We start from the raw sequence: 16,064 nt of genomic DNA on the forward strand, positions 1-16,064 counted from the left end.
AATGAATTGAAGATGTACAGAACTACAACACACAAGCCAGTGTAAGAGGTGGAAGTATTTTGTCTCCTTCCATGTAATATCAAACACCCAAATGAGATACTTAACACAAGAAAGTACAACTGGGAGAAAACTTATAAAAATGTGTTTATTTTTTATGTAGATAGAGCTGAATGTTGAAGATGATGTTCCTTACCCTTACACTTTCACCCCAAAGTACATTGACCGGGCAAAGAACAACAAAGGATAGGACAGTCTGCTTAAGTTACACACCCCTCCAGCAACCCTCTTGATATACACATATCTGGCAAATCAACACAAGCAGACAGACAGAAGAAGTTATAGCAGATCATACACCAAAACGGAATATCCTAGAAGGCTGCATCTTGTATTACATCAGCAATTTTAACAGCATTTCTATTAATGAATGTTTCTATCAACTGCAGTTACGGAAAGTGTTGTTAGTCACAGATTTAAATTAAAAATTACACATGACAACATGCTTTTTAAATTTTTTATTGAATGTAATATTTAAACAATTTCATAAACAACTAAATCATAAAACCGTCTGTTCATGATGCTTCCAGTCTTCTGTTCCTCCATTTTTCCACATAAAACTTGAATGTCTCCTATAAATAGAGTAGAATAAACAAGTTCAACATTGTTTCAACTGTAAAGTTACTAATTCTGAACGAAGTCTTATGTCCTGACAAAATCTGTTATTCTCTGTCATGAAAAACTAGATCTGTATTGAAGTCTGTATAATTAAGAGAAATACCAGAGAGAGTGAATAAAAGGAAAAGGAAAACCTTGCCAAAAATGCATAATGAAGCTTCTCTTACTAAATGCAATAATATAATCAATTTCATTTTTTAAATGAAAATACTTCTTAACTGCAATCTGCAATTCTGTCAAAAAAATTGAGATGCTTTTAAAGACCAAGCTGCATTAGAGAAAAATTGAACAGGGAAATCAGAAAATGAATCATCTCAGTGACCTGGAAAAAACACTCTTATTTTCACTAGCTACATACAAGAAACAGACATTCTAGGTTTTAAATTCACCGTCAAAAAAATAAGTAGATTCTAAATTATGTCAAAGCTGCAGAAAAACACACCATAGCTGTTGAAAGGGTAAACCACATATTTTATGCCAAAATTTTTTCCAATCCTTTACAAAATTAGAAAAGAAAATCATATTTATCATGAAGCAATGTGGAGAAACAGTATATAATCAGATCTTTACAGAACTATAGAAAAATATTTGTTTTAGAATATAAAAAGTGGTGAGAAAATAGGAATTAGAAGTTTGCTTTGACAGGCAAAATATAACAAGTCTTTAAGATCTGCTTAGCAAAAATGGTACTAATAGACTTTTAGCCAAAGATGTACAACTATTTGCAGTCTTGACAGATTTAGCATCATGCCACTTGCCACCCTCAAGTAACATATATTTGCACATTTGCATACATTTGCTGGCCAGGCAGCAAGAAGCAACACTGCAATAGGAATGTAATTCCTACAGTTCTAAAATCCCACCCTACTAGTGCAGCAACTTGTACTAGACACAAAACAGGTAATTAATGAAAACTAAAAGCCACTAATTGCTAATGAAATACCCATTCTGTAAGCCTTTTCAAGTTCAATTGCTTAGATAAATGCCCCAAGGAAATTTGATAAAGGTACACCTGTAGATGAGTGCCTGATAACAATGAGGTAGTTCAAATATCTTAAGCCCCAAGAGGTTTTATTTCCTGAAGTCAAATCCTGTGCAAGATTACTATAGCTCCTACAACGCTCAGGACTTCATACACTACCTCCTTTGAGGAGTCTCTGCAGAGACCTAGTCCCTATTTAATTATTCATGTAATTTGGTTTACTAACATTGAACATACGCAACTCTGCAGATCCATTTCTTAATTAGGAAATACTCACAGGGGGTTCCGTGAAAGGGACAGGCTCTCCTGCTTTCTTCAGAAAATTTGCTAAAGACTTCAGAGATAGCTCATGCAGCTGTATATTCTTTGCTTTTGTTCTCTCATACACAGCCTTTGCAGATGCAACATCCCCATCCAATTCTGAGGAAAAAAATAAAACCCAAAAAATCCCAGTGGTTACTTGTTTCTCTTTTCACCTGCTTCCATGATGTCATGCATTCCTACTACTTGCCAAAACACATTCTATATATTTTAATATACAATATTTTAAATATTCTGGATATTCTTTGTATTCTATATATTAATAATCTATATATTTTAATATACAATATTCTAAATATTCTGGATATTCTTTGTATCCTACTGACAATTTACATCAGACAATTTACATACAGCCATTCCTTTTCACCTGAGGCTAGATAATCAGTTCCTTCAAGCATGTGCTGGAACCACAAAGGAGGAGGAGTCGCACAGTGTAAACACACAAATGATAAAAAATAAAAACAAAAGCTAAAACATAAGCCACCCAAATTCAGCCTAGAGGACTCTAGAACAGAATGTTATTCCCTTAAGTAAGGGCAGAATATTGATTGTTATGGTTGCAGGTGCTGGCTACCTGAACCTAAAGGAACAAACAAAACAAAGGTCATACGATCATTTTAGAACCCAAATTGAAAACCATTTCATCCTATTGAGCAGGAAAAAAGTTTTGCTGACCCACTAACTCATTATAAACCTTAAATACTTAGGCAACCAATAACATTTTTCAGGATATTCCATGAAAGGCACCACCCCCTACAACAGGTTCTAACTAATCCATTCTTCATTTATTTAAAACATTATTAACTTCTAGCTGGAATGGAATGTATTTCTCCTTCCTCTAAAGTGGGAGAGGGGAGGAACTCCTCCTACTACATTGACTCATGCTTAACCATCGACTTCTCTGCTGCTCAGACACTTCCTTGAGAAGCATCAGGATGAAACTGAAGTGACCCCTGACAGTTTCACTGCTGCCCCCAGGGTCCTAGAAACAGTACAACTGTTCCTAGCACCTTGTGAACAACAAGAAAGCCATCATGTCCAGTTGAATTCATTCTGCTGCTTGGGAAAACGCAAACACCTGCAGCATGAGAGCTGTCTTAGCTTTTAGTTGTTCACATTTGGAAACACCACCTTCGCAACCACAGGGCCTACAAAAACAATGGTTCATAAAGAAAAGAAAAAAGCTGTCATTACGCAGAAATGGATAGCTTGTGTCCCTTTCTCGTGAGAAAAAGCTTCCCACTCACATCTGGGAAAATGGCTGAGCTCCTTTTTGAACGTGGGAGGCTACTGCAAAAACTGCAGGAAATGATGGCTTAATGAAAGCATAATAGAAATAGTTCACTTTCTATTTCTTTAAAATAGATTTATTGTATGGGAAACACCAACAAAAAGAGCTAATACTTAGATTGCATTTAATGGACCACACAAATGTGATTTTACATATTTCTTTTTTTCTAGAAAGTATACAGCAAAGGATTATGCATCTCACCAGATAAAGGAAAACTAGTCCTGGCAGTGGATCACATCACAAGACAAGGAAAGAAGTAAATGTCCTTTTATTTGTTCTGTCACAGATGTTTGATATATGATCAGACTTCTTTCAGCTGTGATCTATACTCTACTATATCTCTGCTAAACATATAAACAATTATAATTTTATTTGTCCATTTATTTTGATAGCTAGCAACAGTAAGAACCTGTAGTAATACTACACTCTTATGTTTCATTCCCCTTTCTAATTAACTAAAAATAACAATGGCCTGAAAGGAGAATCATTTGTTCTCTTGAAAATTATGATAATACAAGGTTGGAATTGGCCCAAAATAAGAAATCATGTTTGAAAGCTCATTAGTTTTAAAATATATACTAAAAAAATTCTTTTATTTAAAATACCTTATTTCTACCCCTCGTGGCTAGAAAACAACCTAAGCACAGCCTTCTGATTTTCAATTGCGCTAAATATTTTGCTGATGATCACTTTAACAGTCAAATGATCAATGTCTCATACAGGTGAGGTGTTTGCACAGAATAACCTGGGAACAGCTTTTAAAACTCTCCATGCTGATACTGAATGTCTCCTCTAGAACTTGCTATGAGCCACCTACATCTCTGCCTAAAGAGAGCACGGCAACCATCTGTTCACATAACAGTGTGGCTTCATATGTTGAATACACTCCAATCACTCTTTCAGGTATAAAAGAGCAAGTGACTGATTCTCTGCAATCTATGAAACTGCTGTACTATGATGTAGTTGGGAAGGATACTGAGAAAGCTGATTAGTTCACTTACGGAATTTGTACTGAGGTAAAAGCAGCGAAGAGGTAATGATAGTGTAAAGCAGCAAGTACAGTGTTGGTGACAGAAAGGCATTGTTTGTCTTATAAAAACATGTTAGAAAACTTATCCTGCTGTGAATGAAGCCACAAGGGTAAACAATTTTGGTAGTGATTGCTGTTTGGAATGTTTATAAGCATGCAAACTTCATAAGTTAGATACCACATCATGGGAATTTCTACAACTTGATTCAATAAATATTCCTTTAAATAAATAAATATTCCTTTAACACCATACCTTGGATTTAAGTTCGAAGTATTTTACCTAATTATTCCTATTTATCTCCTCTGTGACAGACTGGAGCACAAGGACTTCTGTCATTGTATTTTTTTGCTTCTAACACACATGTGGGAAGTATTTACTCCCTGTAATAAAACTGGAAGATGACAGAGTACCCAAAGCAAAGGACTCTACAGCAGAGGTGCAAGCTTCCAGCTGAGTGTTGCCATAGGGGCTGTATGTCCTGGTTTTTGAAGAGCGAGTCTTGCAAATAAACAAAATTTGATTTTTTTAGAGGTGCTCATTTTGACTTTAAAGAGAACTGATGAGCACTTCAAATCAACTATTTGTGTAAATTCAAATGAAGGCATCTGCAATATTAACTTTGGCTAAATTACAACATGTATAAAAATCTACACTAATAACAGTAAGATCCTTTCACCTTAGTGATAGAACTGATCACTTACAATTTTTGAACACACACACACACACACACACACACACACACACACACATAAAAAGGACCCAATATACTTTCTCCATGTTTTTTGGGAAAAAAGCTAGATTCATTTTAAAAGCCATTCATTTCTACAGTATTTTTCTCCATGGGTTAGGATGGATTCCTTTTTATTCCATGAAGCCCCTGCTTATCCTCTATGTGTCAGTTGGTTGCTCTTCCATCCTAATAGCCAGGACAGTGCACACACCCAACAGACTTAAACAACAAAAACCTCAGATACCCCAGTATATCCTTATGATTCAAATTGTAAAGCCACTTACACACTGTAGACCCTATTCCCCTTTATAATGGTTTCCATGACCTTTCTGAATGTCTCAAGAGTTCTTACTATAAGAAACTATTCCAAGGAGAGTAAATTACCATAACATCTCAAGAGGTAACGGTATGCCACTTCTGGATCTAGATGCTCAGGAATCAGTTCTAGAAGTCTTTCAATCACCTTTGCCTGTGAAATTTAATGCACAGACAAAAAGAGCGTTAACTTGAAATCTTAAAGAACAAAACAGAATCACCAAAGTTAGAACAATGACTTAGAACAATGACTTCACAGCTTTGAAGTGAAATGAAGTGTACTGATAACAAGGAATGGACCTGTGCGCCTGAGAGAGGACATCATAATTTCCTTCCCAAAATTCTGTATGCAGAAACAAAACAGTAAAAGAAATGTTACAAAAAGTGTAACTAATATAATAAGGGAGTAAAATCCATACTCAAGAAGCCTAAATATTACTGTCTCTTTTTTTCAAGTAAGCAATTAATGTATTAATGAGAATATGTAAGGATTTCAACCAATTTAAAAAAACTGCAAAACACTCAGCAGCCTTCATTGACCTAGAGGTCAATGGTAGCTATGATCAATGCTTAAAAAGCATTAGATCACTAACTAATGTGTTTAAATTTGGGGCCTCCCTCCCTTAACCTCTGATTCCAGTTTCAAAAACTCTCAGTTTTGAATTAAAAACAGTTTATTGAAATTATTAACATCTTTATCACATACTATTAACTTAAATGTGTTACTAAAATTTCTGCTTGACAAACTAAAAACATTCAAGGTTTTTAGCTCCTTCTACAGACACCAAATGACAGTGTTTATCATAATCATATTTATCATCACCACTTCAACAGAAGAACTTTTAATCTCTGAGTATTTAATGTTAATTTCCACAAAATGTAAATGTGCATTTTCCTCATTTGAAAAATACTTATTCTAGTTTGTGTGTTGGTTGTCTCCCGATGCTGCTCATCTATGAAAGAAAAATCAATGTGGTTTTGCATGCATGTGTGGGTTTTGGGGTGGTTTTTTCGTATTTTTGTTTGTTTGGTTTTATTGTTGTTGTTCAATATTGGATTTGGGAGGTATTCAGGACTTTTTTGTTTGGTTTTTAGGGATTTGTTTGTTTGTTGGAGGAGTGTTGGATTTGTCTTGTTTTTGGTTGGTTGGTTGTTTTTTTTGTTTACTTTGAGGGGTCACGTGAGGAGGGAGGGATATGAGTAAACAAGAACATCAACAAGAGCATTTCAAATTATAGGGAATGAGCACAAAACCAGGAATCCAAACAGATGTCCAAACCACCACAAAAAGTGATATGAAATGTGTCTTTTAATGTAAACATAGAAGCATTTTATCATTAGAGAGAGATTGAGGTTTTTTTTGTATTCATACAGCGTAGCCAATAAAACAAGTACTTTCAGGTTGTGATACTGAACTGGATAATGCAGTAAAACATTTAAAGCACAATGTTTGTAGGATATATAGTGTAACATCAGAAATGTAGGAAATTACTGAAACAATGGAAAATATTAAGTGCACCCTCCTTTCCATCATGATCCACAATGTAAACTGTTCCTTTAAATGTAACCAGTTCTGCAAATGAACCTCCCCCCTCCCTGAGAAACCAAATAAAACTGTCAACTGTGAAGTTCAAAATCCAAAACACTTTAACAGAGGTTGATGAAATTGTATTCTGCTACATATAAAATTAAATACATGAAAAAAAAAATATATACCTGTCCAGGTTTAGTTGCTGCTCTAGACATAAAACTCCCTAAAGTTCTCTTCTCCTGAGCTATTGCACCACACCTCTGAAGAAAAAGAAATGATTAATGTAGCAGACGTGAGCAGGTTAGTGATAAACAATAAGGTGAAAATTTCATATTACAAATGCTTAAAATAATATCCTAATATATTACCTATTTACGAGGTAAGTAATTGACCATTAGATTGAAAAAGAAAAGCAAAAAACCAATCACAAAACAAGTTCATGTCATGCACCTCTTTGGTAAACATTTTTAAAATGGTAGCTATAGTTTGTTTAAAACAATAAGGGAAAGAATTAAACTAATACTTCAACATACCACAAAAATGAGATTTAGGACTGCAAAAGAATGAAAAAGAGAAACACTATTCCTCTCCAATTATACTGCCAAGCATTCACAAGTGAGCTAGGGATCATAAGGTTAATTATACATTTAATAAGGTGTCAGGGAGATAACTGCTCGTTTCTTTATAAAAATTAAAATGTACAAAGCAAGTTCTCTTTAAAGTATAATTACCTACACTTATGCATACAAAGGACTGATTTCAATCTCTCTATTTTATAAAAGGCTTTAACTGCAATAGACAGTGTTTGAGAGAGAAGTTGAACTTAGAAAAGTTTGAGACAGACTAGATAAAAATCAAAAATCTATCTTACTATAAAAACAAGGTCAAAATAAAATATACAAGACAATATTTAGTGTATGTTTCTCAAAGATGTCAGTCTTAAAACTCTTACAATGCACAGTGCTTTTCTTTTTTTTTTACCAGCTGCAATATATCTGTACCAAAATGCACAGCAAAAAGAGAATATTGTGCATATAAAAATACACATATCATGAATTTCCTACAATCAATTAGTGTTGCAGACATATGCAAACAGGAAATTTTGGGTTATGTCACTATGAATGTTCTGTATGTGAAATATGGTTCAACAAGGTCTTTCAGGTCCAGGTGAGAAGATGTGAAGCCTCATTCCAAACAGACAAAAATGTACTCGTAGTGTTCTGACAAAAAATGGCTTTATGGTGCTAAATAGAGGCAAAATATTGACGGGAGAAACTTGCAGCATTTTATTGCCATTCTCATCTACTGCCAGTAGATGCTCTGAGAGGAAAGAGTCTAGTTGAAGAAATGTTTTCCACAGTCCCCTTTCATGTTGAAAATATCAAACCACTTTTGACTTTCAGCAGCAAAAGCATTCTCCCTCCAGACAGTACAAAAGACACTGCTGCTGTTTCATGAACTTTTCAATAGATTCCTATATGCATTTTTGAAAGCAAGGAGTCTCCATGTATACACTAATATTTCAGATTATTACAAGAAAAACAGTTAATTTAGATTGTGGTTTACTTTTCAAAAAAATAACAATGGAGAGTGATTATTCCTATTTCTAGTTAGCTATTAGTAGAATACTTGATCCACACAGCAGTCACAAATGTTTAACACAGCTCAAAGTTTTTCCTGCACTGTATAAAACTCAATTTTTCTCATATACAAGAAGTTCCAACTCAAGCTTATCTGTGAATATCCACTAAGCACAAAGTATTCTTAACATGAAGAAATTCTCCCCCAGGATATAGTGGATACAATCTTATTTCAAGTATACTGTAGCTATGAATGTAATTCCAATATTTGGATGCTGTTGTAGTAAGTTTTAGGAATACGTGAACGAATATCCCACGTTTTTGAAAATTTTAAGAACAGACAGATTTTACTTAAAAATGCAAAAACCTGTATCTTCACAAAGGCAAGAAACTGTGACCAATTTTCATTCACTCATTCCATTTCATTTATTTCAATCAAAAAATCAGGAAGGGTAAAATAACTTGAGACTTTTTTTTCATTTTGATGTTCCCAACTATACAGCAAGAGGGTTTTATATCAAAATTGTTGAGTCTCCTTTTAATTTAATACTCAGATGACCATCTAGGTAAAGCAATAAGCACAGTAAGGGAACATACAAATAATCCAAGCTCCTGCTGTAGCAGAAGTAACTGAATACATTTGTTGGTATGCATTCTGCTCAAAAAACGGTCTCGGAATATCATGAAATATCTGATGGATGGAGCTTTTTCTTTAACAGTTTAAAATACTTAGTTTAAACTTAGTTTAAAATACTGGTAAATGAGTAGCATGCACTACCAGGAGATGATAAGAGGCCTCAATTTGAGGCAGGACGCTGCACACACATCAGCATGACTGCTGGACTGTCACCTGCTTGGATCGTACTCTCTGACAGGGTCTATTTGTGCAAGCTGCCAGAGCAGGTCCCAGCACCCACAGTTCATCCCACCTCTGCTTGTCTTTGCCTTTAGCTCTGTACAAATGGCATGAACGCAGCTGTTTCAATTCCTAATTCAGCTGAGACTGTGACCCAGAGACCAACATTTGGGTTTTAATGCATCTGTGACAGTCAAATGAATAGAAAGCAAACCGAGCTCTTAATAAACTTTGAATACAGCATTTACAATGTTATAGCAGCCAAGTGAAATAAGGTCCATGAAAAGCACACACTGCCTGCTTCTGTTTTGCAAACTGTACAGCTGTAAGATATTATGTTTACAGCACTTAAAAAATCAGGGGAGAAGTTGCAAGGAAATGGTTTGCAGGAAACAAGTGATGTCTAGCAGAAAACTTAATAGTATTTGCAATATACAAATACTTCCTTTATTTCCTTCAGGGTATTGGAAGACAAAATCCCCTTTGACTCTGGCTACTGATAGTAGCTCATGGTTTGGAGTAGTCTAAACAGTGCACTGCTACTCACACTGTAATTCAAATGCATACCAGTACTAGTCTGTGCTATACAACACCTCTTTTTGACAATTTCTCAGTTAACCTTTGAAGAGCTCTAAGCATTTCTGTACCTCTCGTTATGTCATTACCTTTATCAACGATCTGGCATCATCCACTCTGTCTGCACTGACATACTGAAGGAAAAGATCCGTGACAGGTCTGTAAATTCCAAACTGACTGGCCAGTCGTTCTGCCATCACACCAACTGCAAAATGATGGGTACACAAGGAAAATCTTTGATTGAAAAGTCACTTTTGTAAACTTCACAGGCATGATTTATGCTGACTGAGCAGGTTTTACATGTAATAGCTCTTTCATAACACCTCTGTCTAGTCAGAATATTTAAATATCATTGCAATTAACTTACATTTTTCCAAAGCTGGTTCTAATCCTTCCTCAGACACTTTTCTTAACAAATAGGAAATACTTTTGACAGCTTGATCAGGATTCTGTGCACCAGAGATAAGCAGAGGCTCAAGGTATTCCACAGCAGCATCAAGGTCATTGCTAGGAAAAGAGATTGAACTGGTTCAGTTTCTGAAATCAAGATTTCTAAACCTAAAGAAACAATTATATTAAAGTTTTTGTTTTCTATATCAAGTTTATATTTCCTAGAAATAGTTTATAGCAAAATATTAATGAAAAAAAATTACTTCATTCAGATATTGTAAAAGTGAAACCATTTATGATTGAATGAATAAATTAGGCCATACACAAAAGTTTAAATGGCCTTTGACCTGTAGAAAGTTTAAGTATTTTTTTCCTCCTTAAGAAAGAGTAGTTCAGCTTGCTGCTTTAGGAGAATGTGTCCTGCAAATCTAGAAAGCAAAATCCAAACATTAATGGAGGGTATCTGAATAATTAATGCACATAAGTACAATTTAATACATAAGTATTTTTTTTATGCTATTCAATTAATTATTTACCTGATTTTTCCAATGCCTGCTTTTTTGGATGCAAAAGACAATCCTAAATGTCATTTGGTCATTACATTAATCTAAATGCTTTTAATCTTAAAACTTAAGTACAGCAAATGTTAATAAAATCATGCAGGAAGTATTCACCGAAGTGTAACCTCTACTTCCAGCATTCTAAAATATTCAAATGACAACATCTCTTATCAGTCCACTCTAAAAACTAATTCAATTGAAAAAGAAATCTGAGCACGATGAATGCTTTTAGGTGAAGCAGAAACACAGCACATTTGAGAGCTATGAAAAACCCTTTGAAAACTTTATCAGAAACATGAACCTACCAATAGCTGAACACGTATTAAAAATATCTGTAAGAACCTGTTTTTCAGAGTTCTCAAGGTACAGATTGCAAGGTATTTAAGAATATATAGGGTGTGTATTTTATGCTGCTAAGTCTTTTCATACATCCAAGTGAGTTTCAGTATGGGAAAAGTTAATGCCGCTTAAATAACATCTGTTTGCATACAGCAATTTATTTATTTATTCTTGTCACCAATCTGCATTTTAAGAATACAACCTGACTTTGCAACACTTTTATGACATGGAAATACAGGAAAATATAGCTTACAAGACAAATATTGAAGTAACTCTCCTATCTGAAGTGTTTAACTTAGGTCCATGCACTAGGACTGTGTGCCAAGGACCACCCAGATCTAAAAATTTACAAGATCAGTCCTTTGTACACAGATTGTTTTTTCAGTGTTTGTAATATAGTAAGATCACTACTGAAACAGGTTTGAGTGGCTCTCCTTCAATTTAAGTCCTCTTGTTGTTCCACACGCTCCAGTGACTATTCTCTCTGGTGTGGCATGACTGAGGCAATTGGGTATCTGTGATGTACTACAGAGTTCTACAGCTTTCCTGCAGAGTCAGACTCGGGGGGGGTGGTCTACCTGATGAAACTAGTTTGAAATAAAATAACAGAATATGTAGGATCCTTGAAGATTGGTTCCTGCAAAGTATATTTGAGAAGTTGATAGTGTGCCCTTTCTCCTACAGGTGCTTCGCCCATGCACATGCTGCACAGTACCAATGTATCAACTAAACCAGAAATGCCAGGCAGAGCACGATATGGAATTAAACAGTTGAGTCACAGGATACTCGAAATGTGGGGATAATTATCATAGTTGAAACTGTGGCCTAAATCAGCACAGGATTCAGTTTTACATTCAATTTTACATTCAGATTTCATAGATGCTGCTTTTAATCTAACCCCAAGGACACTCTTTACAGGTACATTAGAACAAAGGTGTCACAGCTAACTTACAGCACCAGAGAAGACTTTATACTCTCCTAAATGCTTCACAGTTATCCCTGTATTTCATTAAATTATTTGCAGCCCCAAATGTGTTTGGGAAACAATACCAGAACAGAACTGCATGGTACACTCAAGTTGACCAGAATTTTAACACCTAGGACACTGTAAGAATGGAAATAGAACTAAATGGATAATACCAGAGATTTCCCACTACTCTGCAGAAAAGAATTACATGCACTAGTCCTAGAAATACTTACGTTTTCATATGAGCCAATGCAATAGCATTAGCCATTAGTGAGGCAGAGAGACCAATTGATTTTGTGATGTCTTCCACCATGTTTTTAAGTGCTTGCAGGTTCTTTAGATCTCCTTTTTCTGCCAGAGCCTGAACGAGAGCAGTAACTGCTGGTCTGGAAGGCAACATGCCACTGTCAAGCATTCCTTTTAAAACAGCCAAGGCATCTAACAATGGTAAAGAAACAAGGCAAGCAGAAATCAGACTTTAGCTCAGAAGGCAACCATGCTGCTGGTATCATTAATCCTACCCGCTTAAAAACATGTACAGAAAAAAATTATTTTGGCAAACTTCAGCCTCAAAATCGCTATAGTGAATTCCAACTTGAATATATACACATACAAATAAAAACTTCCAACAATAACTTAGGTTAAAATCCCATAATATTTCAGAAATAAAAGGCATTAAGCTACTTTTAAGATTTCAATATTTTTTTAGTAACCAGCCTAAAGAAATCAGCTGTGCCATACATGTCCCTCCCTTATGACTTCAAAGTCCTGACCTTTTTACCTTGTTTTTTCTCCAAACTATAATCAGTTTTCTTTACTAAAAACCAAAACTGTTGAATACTTAAGAACAAATATAGTTTAAAAATGTAGTTCATTATTGAAACTGAAGTATTATATTGAGATTTGTCTTTTTAAGTGTGCACCAAAACTTTTGTTTCCCAAAATTTAATTTTTAACTAAAAGTATGGGACACAAGCCTCCATACAAGACCAAAAACTCAGAACTCAGCAATTACCTGAAAAACTCCAAAGATTATAGCAATTACCTATGTTAAAAACACAAAGTCAATCTCCTGTCCATCTGGCACAAATTCTCCAAACCCACAGCAGATGAAGTCACCCTTATTTCTCTAAGCAGAATTCTTGTCAATTTATGTTATACATGAGCAAACACACGCAGAAAGACATGCCCCTCTGGTAAAAATCTCTTGCTCCCTACCAGCATAGGCAGGATTAGTCACAGATGATAATTATAATACCAAGGGATAACACTTCTAACATAATATACACCCACATGAACTCCACAGCATTAGCATTCCAATTCAATATGCAGGTACTGCAGAAACCAAGTATTACCTTTTACAAGACAATAAGAAAAAACATCCTGTACGCCTAGCCTTCCTTCAGAGGAAATTTTCTTTCTGCCCCCCCTCTCCTTCTTGTTAGGGAAAAAAAAAAGAGCAAACACATCAGGGGCAAGATTTGCAATACTTAAAACCCAGTCTTAGACCACATGCCAATGTTAAGTTGTCTCCTGACTGTAACTGTGGACCTCCCTCTAGCATGGAGCACGACCAGCCTTCTCAAGAACAAGGAAAGAGAAAGATTTGAAAGCTGCATATGTGCAAGACTACTTCAAGAAATTACGTACTAGTAGCATATTGGGTAATTCTGCTTGTGAAAACCAGTCACTCATCTTTCAAAATTCTTTCTCCTATAAACTCTGCAAATTTCCTACTGTGAATCTGAAGTTGTGACTCTTTAAAGTAACCTGGTTTTTACCAAAAAACTAGAAGGTATTAGAGTTCTTGTTAGTATACTTAGGGGCCTACATAAAAACCTTTGAACTATACCCCATTACACAGCAAATAATGTGGTGAACTATATTAGGAAGTGTTAAAGCAATCACAGGATGCAGGTCAAATGGAGTTCACCAACAAAGATGACAAAAGGAGTGTGACCAAAAATATTTTGGGCAATCTATGAGCCTCAGAAAATGACCAATATGGTTGAAATATTTAGTAGTTTGCATTTTAAAGGCTTCCCTTAGAAAAGAGAGGCAGTATCTTTCAAATTAAAATAGAAACAAGGATCAAGTCTGACTATTCAATGAAATTACCAGAGTAAAGCTTGTTCTATGCACAAGATAAAGGAAAATAAAATTTTGCAAAGGGATGTAAACTTCTTGAGAAACTTTGTACTGTGCAAAAAGGAAGCTTTTTAGAGTAAAGCAAGGAAGAGAGTTGATATGGTAGAAAATTTAATATGCTAGCTAAAAAAATCCCATATAGTTAGTGCAACAGACTGGTAGAATATAGAAACATCAGTGATGTTCTGAAGAAGGGAAGAATTTTGGTGTGCAGTAGTAAGGAAGAACTGGCAAAACTTTATGGCATATTGGAGAAGAAAAAGGAGAAATTAGAATAAAATCAGACAGAAAGTCAGCTGTGAAAGCTGAAAAAAAAAGATCTGCCGAGAGCGAGAGAAGCAACTGCATTCACCAAAACACTTCAGTCGATGACAACTGGCAATGATGTAAAACTGGAGACTGAATGAGGAAGGCATTTATCAGCTACAGGAAAGAAAGAGTACAAGTGAGAAGATGTGTCTAAACGCTCATCTTGAGTGTTTTAACGTAGCTGATGTTACATGGGTATGGGCTACTACAGCTACGCAAAATGGAATGAAATAAAATGATGGCAAAATCAAAAATGGATTTTCTGGTATGCCTTGTAATACCCAACTCAAATAATACATTTAAGTTGTACACAGCTGCTTTAATGCTTAAAGGTACTGACAAAAGTATGTATCAACACTGTACTTAAGACTTGCACAGCATTGCACTCCACCTAAAATTATGTGCCTGCAGAGTTTTCCACTCTTGCAAGAGTTCTACAGTACAACTAAATAAGTTAAGTGTAACGCTGCAGAGGCGACCTCTAGGCTGCAAAGCAATCAATGCCAACAACTAAAACAAAACAACTGTAAACTTTATCCACCATCTTGCTGGCTACTCTTACGTACTTTTCAGCCACCATTTTTTTTTCCTATCATCATTGTTACATTAAAAAGAAAACCAAGCCGAATATTTTGTTACTGTTGGTATTGAGAACTATTAAAAAGTATTTGATTAAGTTTTTAAATCAATATTATAATCATTTAGTGCACAATCACGCACATTTAACAGTCAATTTAACTCATCTGGTATCTCACACAACCAACACAATATGCAAGAAACAACTGCTGGGAATTGTTTCAGATGCTCTAAAGTATGTTAATTTCCAAAGCAAAATGACTTGTGCTGTGAATTTTAACACACTTGAAAGCCTGTACTTTCTCTCGTTCTGGAGCACAAATTTTGCATGTCTGAAGAGCTGTGATTCATCTTAAGAAAACCCATCTTGTGTTAAATGGAATGGAAACTGGACTAAGTGGTCAAATGACAAGTACATTCATATTCAAGCTGTATTATAAATGCATGTACAGTAATTTACGTCTCTCAGCTACCACAAAAGGCTCTTGATAAGCAGGTAATTTGCTAAATGGACTCCTTTATCCAAGTATTCGAAGGGCGTTACAAGAAAAATCTGCAGAGGCATTAATGTGACGTAAAGGTCAAGCATTGTGACATACCTTTCAAATAATCCCGCCTAACTTGCGATATGATGAGGAGGCTGCTGGCAGCACTGTTCAGTGTGAAGCCCTTGATGTGGGTCTCAGCACTAAAAGAAGCAGACATTTAGAAAGGAATTACTGACATGCTTCTGATACGATAATAAATGGTTGAGCACCAAGGTGAAATTATAAAAACTACTGTTCGTATGTTAAAAATATTGCTGCAAAATATCGACCTGGAGACAGCTTTTGTGTTATCCTGTCAATGGTTATAGAAGGATAATTTTTTTTTGCATTCTGACAGATGAC

At 35.3% G+C, this 16,064-nt stretch overlaps 1 protein-coding gene across 1 annotated transcript in view; it reads right to left on the reverse strand.

Annotated features, from left to right (window-relative positions):
- Positions 1-497: 497 nt before the first annotated feature.
- LRPPRC (leucine rich pentatricopeptide repeat containing) overlaps positions 498-16,064 on the reverse strand; it is a 76,857-nt gene continuing 61,290 nt past the window's right edge. The window contains exons 30-37 of the mRNA XM_008932906.3: positions 15,774-15,862; positions 12,375-12,579; positions 10,253-10,392; positions 9,975-10,090; positions 7,059-7,133; positions 5,412-5,496; positions 1,932-2,074; positions 498-626 (exon numbers count right to left, since the gene is read on the reverse strand). Coding sequence (XP_008931154.1) covers positions 570-626; positions 1,932-2,074; positions 5,412-5,496; positions 7,059-7,133; positions 9,975-10,090; positions 10,253-10,392; positions 12,375-12,579; positions 15,774-15,862 — 910 coding nt within the window. The 3' untranslated portion in view covers positions 498-569. The remainder of the gene's footprint in view (positions 627-1,931; positions 2,075-5,411; positions 5,497-7,058; positions 7,134-9,974; positions 10,091-10,252; positions 10,393-12,374; positions 12,580-15,773; positions 15,863-16,064) is intronic.

The sequence above is a fragment of the Manacus vitellinus genome, unplaced genomic scaffold, assembly GCF_001715985.3.
Source record: "Manacus vitellinus isolate BGI_N305 unplaced genomic scaffold, ASM171598v3 scaffold_8_pilon, whole genome shotgun sequence".
NCBI classification, from domain to species: Eukaryota; Metazoa; Chordata; class Aves; order Passeriformes; family Pipridae; genus Manacus; species Manacus vitellinus.